Source organism: Crocuta crocuta, unplaced genomic scaffold, assembly GCF_008692635.1.
Source record: "Crocuta crocuta isolate KB4526 unplaced genomic scaffold, BGI_CrCroc_1.0 scaffold25, whole genome shotgun sequence".
In the NCBI taxonomy this organism is placed as follows: domain Eukaryota; kingdom Metazoa; phylum Chordata; class Mammalia; order Carnivora; family Hyaenidae; genus Crocuta; species Crocuta crocuta.
In genome coordinates, this window is record NW_027532015.1 from 18,095,316 (window position 1) to 18,111,778 (window position 16,463).

Genomic DNA, 16,463 nt, shown 5'->3' on the forward strand with positions numbered 1-16,463 from the left:
TGCCGCTAATATTGGCCATTTGTGTGGCCATTTTTTTTTTTTTTGAGAAAAGCTTATTCAAGTCTTTTACTCAGTTTTAAGTCAGAGTTTTGTTGTTGTTGTTGTTGAATTTTAAGAGTTCTCTGTTGTATTGTGAATATAGATATATAATGTTCTTCTGTCTCTTATAATCTTTTATTATTTAAAGTCAATTATGTCAGATACTAGCAGGGAATGTCTTAATTTCCCCCTCACATTTGAAGAATAGTGTTGCTGAGTATAGGATTCTTAGTTGAATGCATTTTTTCCCTTTCTTTTAGTGCTTTAAATATATTGGCCCCTCCCTTCTGGCCTCTAAAATATCTGATTAAAAACTGTGATAATCTTATTGAGGATTGCTTGTATGTTATCAATTGCTTATCTCTTATGGCTTTCAACATTCTTATTTTGTCTTTGTCTTTGATTAGAATGTGTGTTGGTATGGGTGTCATTGAATTCATCCTTCTTGGAGATCATTTATCTTCTTGGATCTTTATAGTCATGTCTTTAATCAAATTTGGAAAATTTTTGGACATTATTTCTTCAAATAATCTCTCCATTCCTTTATCTCACTCTTCCTGGACTCCTAGAAGGTGTATATTCATCCACTTGGTGGTGTCCTACAGCTCCCCTACGCCTTGTTCACATCAATCTTTTTCTCTTTCCGTTCTTTCAACTTGCTCATTCCAATTGACTTACCTTTAGTTTATTGATTCTTTCTTCTGCCAACTCAAATACATCTCTGATTCCCTTTAGTAAATCTTTTATTTTAAAGTAATTTTCAGCTCCAGAATTTCTTTTTGGTTTATTTTAGGTTTTCCATCTCTTTATTGATATTTCCATTTTGTTCATACATTATTTTCTTGACTTTCTCCACATTTGCCTTTAGTTCTTTGAGCATCTTTAAGATCATTGTTTTTGTCTTTGTCCCATAGGTTTGCCATCTGGTCTTTCTCAAAGATAGTTTCTGTAGGTTTCTTCTTATTTTCCTTTGAATGGGGACACACTTTCCTGTTTATTTGTATGCCTTATGACTTTTTTTTGTTGTTGACAAGTTGATATTTGAATCTCAAAATGTGATAATTATGGAAATTAAAATTTCCCCCTTCCTCATCGTTTACTGCCTTTTGCTTGTTTATTTGTTTTGTTTGCTGTAGGTGTTTCTGTGCTAGGCATAAGCTTGAGGTATAAACTTATCTTTTGAAGCCTTGTCTTAGCCTTTATTTTTCTCTGGGCATGTGTGCGGACTTTCTAAAATCTCCTATATATGTGATTGCTTTTGTATATCCTAGTCCTTCAATGTCTGATTCCTGAAAGGAAAAAAAAAAAAAGCAAAATTAAAGAAAGGGGAGAGAAGAAGACCCTGGCTCTTTAAATCCTCTAGAAATTATTTCAGCCAGTGGGAGAAGGACTTACAACACTGTAGTGGTGGAGGTGCAACAATGGCTACCTGTCCCTGTGTCTGCAGCTCCAGGACAAGAAGCAGTAATCAGTGCTCAGAATACAGTTCCCTGATATTTGGAGGACAGGGTTTCTATCGCCCAACCTGATCCCTTAAACTACCTGCACGGTGTTCCAGGAATACTTGCATGGCTGCCTGGCATGGGGGTAGGGGTAGGGTAGAATATGGGAAGCCACTGCTGAGTGAGATAAGAGCTGAAATGGACTGAAACTAACTGCAATTTGCCGTCCAGGCCTTCCCCCTGGAACTTAACAACACTTGGAATAGATTCCAGAAATTCAGTTAAATTCCACCAGCACGAATACTATTTACATGGAAGGATGGATTCCTGGTACTTTGTACTCTGCCATCTTCCCAAAATTCTCCTCATTCCAAGTTGTTTTTGTTTCAATTGAAATATTTTTTAATGCCTCTTTTCTTCCAGGGTTAGTGAGCAGAAGATGTATATCTTTGCCCCAAAATATCTGTGAGATGTGACACGCCTCATAAGCTAAACACATAATGAATACATGATTATCGATAATGATAAATGCTATGAAGAAAAAGATACATGACTAGAATCTTATCCTAGTATAGTTTTCTACAACCGAATTCCCACAAGCATGTACTTCTCCAAAGTCTATTCTTGTTTTAATTCTTCTCTTCTATTATGTTATTTAGAATTCAGTTTTGTGTATGTCTAATAATAGCTTCAGGCAATATAATACTGAATTTTATTAAAAGATAAGCTTGATTTTTGTTTTCCTCTTCCAATGAACACATATTAGGTTTGGCCACACCCCAGTGCAAGAAAGACTCAGCTGCCTGGCCAAGGACAACTCTATCTACGTTGTAGCAAATATTGGGGACAAGAAACCATGCAACGCCAGTGACCCTCAGTGTCCCCCTGACGGTCGTTACCAGTATAACACTGATGTGGTGTTTGATTCTCAGGGAAAACTGGTGGCACGTTACCATAAGGTAAAATTAATTTGCACACAGTTCAGTTATTGAATGTTTAACAAAATAAAGTGGACAAAAAGGGAAAAAAATCATTCCTGTTGATAATAAGCATAATTTAGAAGCAGAGTAGAGACAAAGCAATGATTAGGTGTGGTAAGCTCCTATAAAGAGGTTCAAGAGGTTTTCTATGCATTTAGGAATACAGGAATGTACATTTGGAAGCATGTGAGAATCAGCGGGAGGTACCTACATTGAAATATAATATTGCCTTTAGACTTCGTCTTTTTAAAGACATGCTTTGGCAATGGGTCAAGACTAGAACAAAAAACTACCTACCGGATACTCTTGGTTTCGAAGAGAAAGGAGCAATTCTGTCCATGGAAACTAGTTAAGTGTTCTTGGCAAATAGAAGTTACCTATTTCACTCCTATGTCTTGTAAGATTCAGTAGGGTCTTAATAAATAAGGATTCCCTTCTACATATCTATAAAATATAGAGATTGAACCAAAGGCTCCTATCAGCTGTAGTAATCTGATTCTCTAACATATCTTCCCTTTGAAGACGGTGGTTATAGATGAAATTGGCACTAAGAGATATTGGCTTCCACTTTTTCAGACACAGTAATACCCAAACCAACTTCTGAAAAGAGACTTTTACCCCCTTTATCTTCTGTTTATTACAGCACAATCTTTTCATGGGTGAAAGTCAATTCAATGTACCAAAGAAGCTTGAGGTTATAACTTTTGACACCATCTTTGGAAGATTTGGCATTTTCACGTGCTTTGATATACTCTTCCATGATCCTGCTGTTACTCTGGTGGAAGATTTCCATGTGGATACCATAGTCTTCCCAACAGCATGGATGAATGTTTTGCCACATTTATCAGCTATTGAATTCCACTCAGCTTGGGCAGTGGGCATGGGGGTCAACTTCCTTGCAGCCAATATACACCATCCCCAAAAGAGAATGACAGGTAATGTGTAATCTCTAAGATTTACAAATTTTATGTAATCAAAAAAGTAAAATAATAATAATGCTTTTTCTAGCTAACATGTGCCCCTTAATATAATGTTTCCAACTCTTATTTTTTGCATATCTAGCTGGTGACATACTATAGAGTCCATCTCAATCTAAATTGCTTTGTAGATTTGTTTAGTTTTATTCAACTTATAGGCACACTTTTTTTTTTCTTCAAAATCTACCACTTCTGACCTGAAAGTTTCTCTTATTGGCTTCTTGGTATCAAGCTCTGTTGAATTTTCTCACACCTGTTGTTCTTCTCAGTATATTTTACTGAAATTAATGAAATAGTAAGCTTAGGCAGACTAAATATTCATGTGAGTTTAAAATAATAATAGCAACCGTGCAATCACTTTTCTATGTCAAATGCCATTTCCAACGTCACTTTCAGGAAGTGGCATCTATGCACCTGACTCTCCAAGAGCATTTCATTATGATATGAAGACAATGGAAGGAAAACTCCTCATCTCACGACTGAATTCTTCACACCACCCTGTAATGGTGAATTGGACTTCTTATGCTAGTAACATAAAAGCATTCTCAACAGCAAATCAGGAATTTAAAAGCACTGTCTTTTTTGATGAATTCACCTTCCTGGAGCTTACAAGAGTCACAGGAAATTACACAGTTTGTCAGAAAGAACTCTGCTGTCATTTGAGCTACAAGATGTCTGAGAAGAAACCAGATGAAGTTTACGCCCTAGGAGCATTTGATGGACTACATGTTGTCGAAGGGACTTATTATCTACAGGTAATGCTTGTTTTGTTGGCAGAGGAGTTAACCAGGCAAAATACAGGACACCCAGTTGAATTTGACTTTCAGATAAACAATGACTTGTTTTATTTAAGTGTGTCCCACTTCAAGAAAAATATGTGTCCCAGTTTTGAGGCTATATGTACACTAAAAATTTTGTTGTTTACCTGAGATTCAAATTTAATTGGGCATCCTGAACTTTTATTTGCTAACAATTGCAATCCTAGATGTCAGTCCAATTTTAAGCTGACTGGAAAAAGGCAGATTTATTAACAGTACCCGCATTTAAAATGATACAATAATCAAGGTACAAGCGATTTTAATGGATGATTAACCTCCGATATTTCTTCCTTGAACAAACATACCCATTTTCTTGATATGTTCATGAAAGCTTTTTATTTTTATTTTTTGTGTTTTTAAATATTTATTTTTGAGAGTGAGATCAACAGAGCATGAGTGGGGAGGGGCAGAGAGAGAGAGACACACACACACAGAGAATCCAAAGCAGGNTGCCTTCTGAGATACGCATAGAGTAGTTTACTGCTGCAGAGATTGGTATCACACAGCCCTCGACGTGAAAGGAAGACCTATGGTGAGGTGCAACTACTAGAAACAAGCAACTTCCATGTTCCTCATTGATTATAGGCTGCCCTCCTCTTCCTTGACCTGGCTACCATCCTATTTCACCCAGATTGTTGTAACATCCTCTGAACAGGGCTTCCTGTTGACAGTTTTAGCTCCATCCCATCCACTTCCTATACTCTAATTATAACAATTACTAAAAACCAATTCTGATTATTTCCCTCTCTTCCTTAAAATGCCTCGCTGTCTCCCAACTAGCAAATCAAATTCCTCACCAAAAAGATACTCAGAAATTCTTGACATGTACCTCCTCCTACTCTCTGTTCTCTTCTCCCACTTCTACCCACATGTGCCCTGGGCTCCTCTCATGTTGAGACATTTCCTCATCCCCAGCGTGCCAGCATCTGTAGACCCTCTGGATGTTTCCACAGGTTGTCTCCTTTATCTATGATGGCCCCACAACTCACTATTCATGGTGCTGTTCAGGTGTTATCTTCACCACGAGGGCTTCCCTGACACTTCCTATAGCACCACGGCCACCTTTCCACCTGGGCTAAGTACCTCAGACATCCTGTGCTCAGATTTATCAAGGATATATTATGTGAAATTATGTCCGTACTTGTTTGAGACTGAAAACCCTTTAGTGTTGGAACTGTACCCACCATGCAACATGTTTACTGCATGATAAGCACTCTATTAATGTGTCTTCATCTGGACACTTGTTGAGTGCCTACTACATAGTAGGTATATATATTCATTGCTAAGGATATGAAGATGAATAATTCAAGGCCCTCCTCTTGAAGAATTTAGTAGGAGGGAAAGACATATAAACAGATAATGTCAGTACAAGTTGGGATGTGATAGAACACAGAACGCACATTTTGTTGTAGGAATACTAAAAAGCTGTACCTAGCCTAACTTGGGGATTCAGGGAAGTTTCTGGAGACAGGATGTATGAGCTTAAGCTTATGCTATTATCTAGATGAAAAAGAGGGGGAGGAAATTTTAGGTGGAGTGGAGAGTATGAGCAAGGGTGAAGATGTGTCAAGAAGTATGGTATGTGGGTCAGTGTTACTAAGGCATAACGTAAGAAACAAGGATTGGTGGAAGATGAGCCTAGAGGCAGGATTACGTTTGGCAGGATCTTGCCTTTCATGCCTAAGGGTTGGACTTTATTATCTGGGTGACAGTCTTCTGTGGGAAGGCATTCAGCAAGGGAATGATGTGATCAGATCTGCTGTTGCATAGATCACTGTTGCAGTGCCGTGGAGGGGGGAACGAGGCACAAAGACTAGTTAGATTATTAAAATGGTCTTACTAAAACCTGTATCAAGATTATGTCAGTAGGAATAAGAGCAGGGTATGGAGTCTGGCAATACGTAGAAGACTAAACTTAGATGCTAATTTGACAGAAAAGCAGAACGAAGGTGCTAGAAAGACAGGTTTCCAAGAGTGGCTGGGTGATGTATGTTTCTGACAGGTCAGGATGCTAGAGGGGGAGCAGACTGAGTGGCAGTGGAGAGATTTTCAGTTCAGCTTTGGATATTCCAGTTTTGAAGTATTTATGGGACATTCAGCTGGAGATGTGGTACCTGATACCAGCAGCAGAGTCTGGAGCAGCACCCCAGATAAAACGTGTTAGTATGTCTGCTGGAAAACATGGGACTATTCACCCTAAACAGCTTAAATAAAAACATGACGGCCTTATGTTAGTTCAAGTTAGGTTTCAATGTCCAATGTGCTACAAAAACCTTTATTTTCAGTGAACTTTGGTCTTGGAATTAACGATGAGGGTGTTGGGTTATATTCATAATCTTTCATAGTCTAACTGTGATGATAACTAATGCCAGAAAAATCNATTTGGGTGTTGGATTATATTCATAATCTTTCATAGTCTAACTGTGATGATAACTAATGCCAGAAAAATCTCTGTAACACCAAAATCTAGTTCTTAACTAAGAAGAGAAGACAAAGAAAAGAAGATAAGGGTACAATAACTCCGCATCTTGCTGCGGAGATTTTCCAAGTGTTCTATACTGAATTTTAAGGCCATGGGGAAAGAAGGTGTTGTTAGCATTTTCTAGAGTAGAGGATGGTAAAAGATTGGGTAAAGATTTATAGCAGTGGTTATAGGAGACTGGGAAAAGGAGCAGCCTACATATTTTAAAGAATCATTGAGTAAGTCAATGGATAAAGAAAGAATAAACTAAACAAAGGAAGTTTATTCCCTTTACCCCATATAACCTGGGTGACCTTCCTCTTTAGATTACTTTCTGTACCCTTTGTCCTTTCCATTTCCTCCCACCAAGGTCCTCCAAATCACCTAGTCTTTCTAGTCTTCTAGAATGTAAAACTATTTTCCAACAGGGTAAGAAATCAGGGATATAACATGATGAGAACATAGATTCTGGAGTCAGAAATTCTGGCTAAATCCCTTCTTTACTGTATAGTGGCCACCAGGTCAACCTCTTTAAATCTCTGGTTCCTTATCTATAACATGTGGATTCATTTTCAGTCACCAAATATTTATGTAATGCTTTCTGTGTTCAAGCACTTGATACAGCCTGAGGATATTAGGATGAGCAAGACAGATATAGCCCCTGTCTTCATAGAGCTTGGGGACACAAGCACTGAAGAGAAAACTAAGGAAATCACTAGTTAGTTTTAGCTGTGACAAATGCCACTAAAGGCAAGTACCATGGACAATTAAACCATTCAACTGGAGGGCCTAGGAGGGAGTAAGGATAATAATAATTCTTTATAGCATTTTTGGAAACTTTGATTTAATAAATAAATATAAAGAGGGGCACCTGGGTGGCTCAGTCAGTTAAGCATCCAACTCTTCATTTTGGCTCAAGTCATGATTTCACAGTTTGCAGTTTGAGCTCCACATTGGGCTCTGCATTGTCTTCCTTTCTCTCTGCCTCTCCTGATTCTATTCAACTCTCTCTCTCTCTCAAAATTAGGAAAAAACTTAAAAATAAATAAATAAATGTAAAGAATTTAGCACCATGCTTAGCATATAGAAAGTCCTCAATAAATGTTAAATTATTATTATTGTTGTTGTTGTTGTTTGTTAATAAAAATAACATAACTTTTTGTTTTATCAGGCCTATACAACCAGGTTTTACTCGCATGAACACTGGCTCTGTCGTAAGCAGCTCCTGATTCAACTCCTTTATTTCTTTAGTCCCTCTCATATGCCAGAGAATATCGCTTCCTACCACCTCGATTGCTTCTATCACTTCTTTCTTCATTTCCATAAAAGTAATGCAGGGGCACACCTAGGAAGACAGCACTAAAGCCTTGTAAAACACTGGTTTCTTCCCTAATTCATCTTGTCCTTCTTTCTGAAGGCAAAGACTTTTGACTCTTTTAGCTGTTTCTTCTGAAATTTACTTATCTGACACCATCTACCAGGAGCTAAGGAAGAGTCCACAGATTAAGACCTCAGTCCCACAAGACTGGCCTCCCCATTTGAGACTCCAGTCACATGTCCAGGTTATCATCTGCATTTCTGACCTGACTGACTGTAAATCAGGGCTTCTCATGATCTCTGCCTTGGGTTTGCTAATTTTATGGAATGGCTCATAGAACCCAGGAAAGTACTTTATGTACTACTAACAATTTGTTACAGAGGATATTTTATTATTTAAAAAAATTTTTTTATGTCTTTTATTTTTTGTTTTCAGAGACTGAGACAGAGAGTGAGTGGGGGAGGGGCAGAGAGAGAAGGAGACAGAATCTGAAGCAGGCTCCAGGCTCTGAGCTCGCTGTCAGCACAGAGCCCAACACAGGACTTGAACCCTCGAACCGTGAGATCATGACCTGAGCCGAAGTCAGACGCCCAACTGACTGAGCCACCCAGACACCCCTACAGAGGACATTTTAAAGGCCACAAAAGAAATAGCCAGTAGAAGAGATACATAGGGCAAGTCTGGAAGTATCCCAAGCATAGGAGTTTCTGTCCTCATGGAGCTGGGGGCATGCCATCTTCTTGCCTGAATTGTTCACCAACCTAAAATATCTCTGAACCCTGTATTTTGGGGATTTTTTATGGAGACTTAATTTCATGACACGATTAATCAAATTATTGATGATTGGTGATTAATTTAGCCTCCAGGTCCTCTCCCCCCTGCAGATACAGCAGTGGGGATGGTGAGGCTGAAAATTCCAACTCTCTAACCAGGTGGGTGATTTCCCTGGTCACCAGCTTCTATCCTGTGGTTATTTAAGACTCTCCAAAAATCTCCTCATTAATGTGAATTCAGATGTGGTTGCAAGAGGCTTGTTATAAGTAACAAAAGGCTTTCCTTTCATATTTCACCTCGTATCACTAAGGAAATACCAAGGATTTTAGGGATCTTCTTGCCAGGCACTAGAAAAAGACCAAATATATACTTCTTACTATATTTTCTTACACAGTACCACACACCTCCTTTATTGCTGTTGATACTAAGTTCCTGGAAGAGATGAGTGGGTGATAAAATGTTTTCAACTTACAGGTCTGAAAATGCCTTTCCTTTCATATTTGATGGAGGATTCCCCAAGGTACAAAATTCGAGGTCATTGTATTGCTACTGAGAATTCTTGAGTGATTTTGATCCCTTGTCCTTTGAATGTGTATCCCCCTTCCTACTGTTTGCTCGGAAACCTTTTAGAATTTCCTCTCCTCCATGTTTTCCCCTCTGGAACCCCTATTTTTGGAATCCTGTGGTTTTTGGATTTGTCCTCTAATTTATGTTATCTTTTCTTTGCTATTTCTTTTTTTTTTTTTTCATTTACTTTCTGAGAGTTTTTCTCCTCTTGATCTTTCAAACCATGCATTGAGTCTTTTATTTTTGTTGACATGCTTTTATTTTTCAAGAACTATGTTTTTGCCTCATGAATTTTGTTTTCTCTGCTGATGTTGTTTTGTGGATACAGTACTTTACCTCTTTGAGACTATTAAGGAAATTTTTTTTCTTGTTTTCTTTCTTTTAAATGTCTCATATTTTGAGAGAGAAGGAGACACCGAGGGTGAGCAGGGGAGGTGCAGAGAGAAGGGAGAGAGAGAATCCTAAACAGGCTTTGCACTGTCAATGCAGAGTCTGAAAGAGGACTTAATCTCAGGAGCTGTGTGAGATCATGACCTGAGCCAAAATCAAGAGTCAGATGCTTAACTGACTGAGCCCGTAAAGTGCCCCACAGAAATTTTTTTCTTGAAGCTTCCTTTCCTTAAATAGTCTCTTTTCCCCTAAACTTTCTTTTATCTGCCTGTTTTGCTCTCTGTTTCATGTTAGAAGCTTTCCTCATAAATACAATAACCCTTTAACCTTACCAAAAACTAACCGAAAGGCTGAGCATATGAGTGATACTTGCACATTTTAGCCTTCAAAGTAGCTTAAAATTGTTAGTAGAGTAATCCAGCCAGGCATTTTGTGAGGGGAATCCCTGCCTAAGTATATTTGGGGACTTCCTCTTGGGATGGGTCAGGTTTCCAAGGTTTTAAAACTCTTCTAACTCCCTTCCTGAATAATGTTACCTAATTTAGCAAATTAAACTACAGCCCTAGTAGATTCAAAGTTTAAACAACAAATATTAAAAATATATAAGATTGTCTGATGCAATATTTGGGACATACTTATATACTGGAAACCATTTTTGTACTATTAGTTTATTTAAACTTCAAATTTAAATTGGGCTCCTGTCCTGTATTTATCTGTCAATTTTAGTTCTGAAGGATAAAGTCATCGTTGCTGACAGCACGTAGAAAGCCAGCTGGGAGCAATGACCTTGCCGGACGCATCCAGGGTGGAGGGGAATGATTTCATCATTTAGTGAATTTCATTCATGTAATCCCCTCCAACCAGGTTTTTCAAAACCTCTACTAAAAATCATCTGCCTTACCCTCTCTGGAAATAAAAGCCCCATCTTTTACTGAAATAGGGGATGCAGAGTTCCCCAACCATGGCGGTGACTCAGTATCTGAGGCACCCTTAACAGCTTCCTACCAATTTTCCTTATGTTAGCCACCACACCTTTACCAGCTCCTGAGGTACCCGGTGCTCCCAGGGATGGAAACTTCTGAGCATTCTGCTGAGTAGAAAGGGCTGACTCATGGCTCTCTTGCTGCCAGATTAGGACTTGGCTTTCTTTAGGTCTGCAAAGTCAGTGGCTACTTTTGCATCAAGCACCCCAGCTTCCAACATTAAGCCATTCTCTAAGCCTCCTATTCCCCTATCCTTACGGGTTTACGTCTTAAAACAAACAAGCAAAAAACTAAGGTTGACTTTAGTAAAATATCAAGGGAATAAAACAGAAGCATGTATTCATTCTTCCTGTATATGAAAGCTGTTTGTATCCCATTTTAACATACTTGCTCTAAAGATCTTATTCTCTAACAAGGGGACCAGTTAGAGGCTGTTGCTTTAGTGAGGCAGGAGGTGAGGGTGGCTTGAAATAAAGTTTGGAAGATGTAGTACAGGTTCAATGAATATGGATCTTCCTTTGGGGGACTTCGCATCTGCATGGTGAGATGATTCACATACTTAGAGTTTACATTCAGATGCTTATGTAGTAGCCAAGTAGAGTATAACTGCGCCGTATAGTGAGAACTGTTTCAGTTCTTGTTCAGATATAAAGTATGTGACTTTTCCAACTCACACGGATTGCCTCTAGATCAACTCTAGGGTTCATTCTAACTTTAAAGTTCTTTTATGGTGGGAAATAGGCAAAAATGTAGAGATTAAACCAGATTTCACCTTTTGAAAACAATGGAAGTCAATTATTCAAAGCCTTGCCAGCTTGCGAACAATGAGGGTATAGTTTTTCATGGCTATAGACCAAGGACTGATTGTTTCTTTATGAGATCTAATCTGTTTGACCATGAATTACAGAAAGCATTGGGGTCTGAAGTCCTTTATTTTTATTACTAGTTGAATTAGGTGTCCGTCAATGAACTGAATTAATCTATGAAAAAATAACATTATTTTATCAAACAAAAGGGCCTAGACATTGCAGAGGCATTACTTCTAGGTCAGAAGGGTGCATCAGTTGGCTTTCCTAGGACTCACTGGTTGGCATTTACTTTCCTAGATTTGTACTCTGCTGAAGTGTAAAACGCTGAACTTAAGCACTTGTGGTGCTGCGGTTGAAACTGCTTCCTCCAGGTTTGAAATGTTTTCCCTCAGTGGTACTTTTGGAACCCGATACGTCTTCCCCGAGGTGTTGCTGAGCGACAGTCAGCTTGCACCTGGAGAATTTCAGGTAAGAACCTTTGCTTAATATTGACAATTCATGTCATGTGAGAGGAAGCACTTTTTGACTACGAAACCTACTCAAGTGTTTGCAAATATCACAAAAATCTCCATTTGGAAAGGATAAAGTTGTGCTTAGGAATCAGGAAGGACGCTGAGCAGGTTGAATTTTTTGTCTGGAAATTCTTAGTATAATAATTAGTGAGTCCTTGAGAAATCTATAAATATATATATTATATATACATATATAAANATCTGCTGAGTAGGAAGAAGACTCCAGAAAGGTTTCAGGACCAGCCCCACCAGGGGGAACCCCTTCACATCATGGACAGTGATAGCCTAGCAAAGTTAAAGGGAATTCCTTTCATTGTGCCCTCTGTGATCACAGGAGAAAAAGAAGGAAGGAAAAGCTGGGGAGAGAGAATCTGACAGTGGCTGAAATTGTCAAGAAAGCAAACACTTTTTTTTTTTTTTTTAAGGCCAGAAATAGTTCCTTACCGTAAGCTCTACCCAGTCATGTTTTTCCCCTGACTTTCCTATGGGTTCTGCTCTTACTTCACTTTCCTTTAGCAACAGCTACTGTGGGCCACCAGGGACAATGAACACGTTGAGGGGCTGTGGGGAGCGAAGGACAGGGATGACGGAGGCCCAGCTCAATCCCCTCAGTCAGTCCCTTCTGTCCACTTGGAAGAGCCTGTTTTGTCTGAGAGCATTAGATTTCTCTTAGATACTCTCATACCCGTTGCTTTATGCTTGTTAACTCACAGAATGCTTCCTCAAATAAGTAAATTATAAGATACCGATTATAGCCATTTCAATAATAAATGAATCTATGCCAATTCCATACCTTCAATTTTTCCTGTGATCTGTGGTCTTTTGTACAGTGAATACAATTATTTACACATACATATTTCTCTGTTTTTAGATGCACGTGCACACACACACACACACCCACACCCACACCCACACACCAGGTAATAGAAGCCAGATGCACAGTGACACAATTTTGAAAGGTTAAAATCCATGAAATCAGAGTAGCAATTATATCCACATTTTAGGGATTTGGGTAAGAAAAAAGTAAGTACAATTTCTGACAGAAGAGAAGTTAGCCATTATTTTTATTGCTTCCTCATCCAGTTGCACTGAATTTTTTTAAAATTTTTTAAATTTTTTTTAATGTTTTACTTATTTTTGAGAGAGAGAGAGTGAGAGAGACAGCATGAGCAGGGGAGGGTCAGAGAGAGAGGGAGACACACAATCCAAAGCAGGCTCCAGGCTCTGAGCTAGCTGTCAGCACAGAGCCTGACACGGGGCTCAAACCCACGAACCGTGGGATCATGACCTGAGCTGAAGCCAGACGCTCAACCGACTGAGGCACCCAGGCACCCAGTTGCACTGAATTTTAAGTGTGTTGTGGAGTTGTATACTTTCCCGGGAGACCCAGTTAACTTCTCTGTGCTTTAATTAGGTGTCAAGTGATGGACGCCTGTTTAGCGTGAAGCCGCCATCTGCACCTATCTTGACTGTAACCCTGTTTGGGAGGTTGTATGAGAAGGACTCGATATTAAAGGCTTCATCAAACCTCGGGGCACACGCACCTGGAGTAATGCTCGGAGTTGTAGCACTGATTGTGTGCTCATTCAGTTGGTAGAATATTTCTATTTTCCCTTTTCTATTTTGCATGATTTAAAAAATCTTACCTTCGCTAAGAACAGAAGGATGGATCCCAGCTTTTGATAAGAGTGGCCATGGTGCTCTAATTTTTCCTGTGATCTGTGGTTTTTTGTACAAGTGAATACAATTATTTATACACATATATTTCTCTGTTTTTAGATGCACACACGGACACACACCAGATAATAGAAGCCAGATGCACAGTGACACAGTTTTGAAAAGTAAAATCCATAAAATGAGAGTAACAATTATACCCACATTTTGGGGAGTTTTGGTGAAAAAAAGGTAAATACATTTAAAGTCCTTCAACCAGTTACTTGATCATGGAAAAGACTGCACATGTGCTAACTGTCACAACTGTGTGTGGCTGTCACAGGAAAACACAGCCACATTTATTTAAGTATTGTTGATAGCTGTTTTTTATGTGATGGTGGAGAAGTTGGGTAGTTATGACACAGGTCCTATGGCCAGAAAAGCTGCAAGTATTTACTGCTCGGCCCTTTACAAAAAAAGTTTGTTTGCTCCTGCTCTGAAGTGTTAAATAACTACAGATGTTAGTATTAAAAACCTTTAAAGCAATTTAGTGAGCAAACTGCCTGTGTCTTTCTTATAATTTTTTCACTAAAAGAGAAATAGAATATCTTTATTTGCTTTGTATTATATACCACCCCACATGTGCGTGTGTGCACGTGCACGCACACACACACACACACACACACACACACACAGATTACCTTGATTAACTTATGACCAAATGTGCTAAGTAGACTAATACCCCAAAGAAGTGAAGATAATTTTTATAAACATGATTGATATCCATTCACTGTGAGCTACCATATCACAAAGTCTGTTGTTGGATTTGGTACTTTCTAAAATTCCTGGAAGAAAGCATATTAGTTTTTATTTTCAAATTTTTCCTGGAGATCAACTAAGAACTACTCATATGAATATACTATGTGATATTTTCACCTGTGACAAACTTACTAGCTTGTCTTAGAATGATTTTTCTTAAAATTAGACATTACAAGCAATGAATTTATTTTTTTAAAATGGTATTTACTACATCCATACCCAGATCTGACTACTTTTTCGCTGGGCATTTCTTTAACACATACGTATGTATTTTACAATAGTTTTAATGTGCTTTCTAACTGTGATTTTTATTTCCTCTGCATAAAACATTTGTAATACTCTCTTAATACAAACGACCCAATTCCAAGAAAGACCAATGCTCAAATATATGCTCCTTAATCTCTTTATACTTTGATGAATTTGAATCGTCCTGTCTACAGCCATATCATCCTGAATGTGCCTGATCTCATCTGAATGGTCTATAGAGCAATTTTTGATACTTCCTCATTTAAAGATATCATTTGTTATCAACTTCATGATTATGTAACCACCCCCTCTCTCACTGCAGTAGCCTTTTACCAAGATGGTCCCTAATGGTTCCTACCCAAGCTCCATGGAGAAATTCTCCATGATTAACTGTTTTGATGCTATTGATTCTTATGTTATTTTTTATATATTTTCTGAGCCTTGTCATTTATAATAAATATGAACTCATTGCTGCTTGTACTATAATACATATCTGTATTTTAGCTCTGCTTAAGTGTTCTAATGATTTTACTTGTTTTGTCTTTTAGTTTTTTAATCTAAATAATATATTTCAGGTCTCCTATAAGCTGAATTATGTTCCCCCTCAAATTCATATATTGAACTCTGAATTCCATACCTCAGAATGTGATTGTATTTTAAGGTAAAGTTGTCTTTTAACAGGTAAAATGATGTCATTAGGGTGGACCTTAATCCAATACGACAGGTATTCTAATAAGAAGAGGAGATTAAGACATAAGCCTGCACAAAGCGGAAATTATGTGAAGACACAAAGGAAGATGGTCATCAACAAGCCAAGGAGAAAGGCCCTCATAAGAAATCAACCTTATTGACAGTTTGATTTGGATTTCTGGCCTCCAGAATCTTGAGAAAATAAATGTTTGTTGTTTAAACTAATCTGTGGTACTTTATTATGGCAGCCCTAGCAAACTAATACAAATTCCAATCCCCTCTCCTCTCCATTTCCCTCATAAATTGAAGCTTAAATAGAACGGTTCCCTAATTGAGAATATCCAGCTAGCCTGGTTCACTGAGACTCAACTAGATACTCTTAGAGAAAGATTGTTGATGAACTGATACTGAGTCATCAGACCATCTGGGTGTTCTGGAACCAGAAAGTCACACTGATGAAATCATGGAATTAATCTGTCCTTAAATATTCCTTTTCAGGACAAGAAGAATCTGTTGATACAACTTAGTGAAACAAAGGACATTGTTTAAGTCAAAAACATCTCTCAACCGATAGACTATGCACATAGCTCTGAAATCAGCCCCACACTATAAAAGCATGCCCTTATGGGACTCCGGGGTGGCTCAGTAGGTTGAGGTCCGACTTCAGCTCAGGTCATGGTCTAACGGTTTGTGGGTTTGAGCCCCGTGTCTGGCTCTGTGCTGACAGCTCAGAGCCTGGAGTCTGCTTCAGATTCTGTCTCCCTCCCTCTCTGCCCCACACCCACTCATTTGCTCTCTGTCTCTCTTTCAAAAATAAATAAACATTTAAAAAAATTAAACAAAACAAAACAAAAAAACAAAGCATGCCCTTATGCAAAGGAGAGCAGTGATCCAAACCGACAACATATCATTTCAAAATAAACATTTTTGTGGTAGATACTTTTCCAAAAAAAATACTATACCATCCAATAAATATTTGAGTAAA

General features: G+C 38.4%; 1 protein-coding gene across 6 annotated transcripts in view; it reads left to right on the top strand.

Annotated features, from left to right (window-relative positions):
* The window catches only part of VNN1 (vanin 1), a 64,823-nt gene extending 49,120 nt beyond the window's left edge, over window positions 1-15,703 (top strand). For 2 of the 6 annotated variants that reach the window (XM_077776133.1, XM_077776134.1), the window contains 6 exons: window positions 2,248-2,440; window positions 3,105-3,396; window positions 3,835-4,193; window positions 11,856-12,026; window positions 13,485-13,659; window positions 15,470-15,703. In XM_077776133.1, the coding sequence (XP_077632259.1) occupies window positions 2,248-2,440; window positions 3,105-3,396; window positions 3,835-4,193; window positions 11,856-12,026; window positions 13,485-13,659; window positions 15,470-15,639 (1,360 nt within the window). In that variant the 3' untranslated portion in view covers window positions 15,640-15,703. Of the gene's footprint in view, window positions 1-2,247; window positions 2,441-3,104; window positions 3,397-3,834; window positions 4,194-11,855; window positions 12,027-13,484; window positions 13,664-13,849; window positions 13,976-15,469 lie in introns of those variants that run through there. The other 4 variants (XR_013338113.1, XM_077776137.1, XM_077776136.1 and 1 more) reach the window with 4 other exon arrangements.
* The last annotated feature ends 760 nt before the right edge of the window (window positions 15,704-16,463 follow it).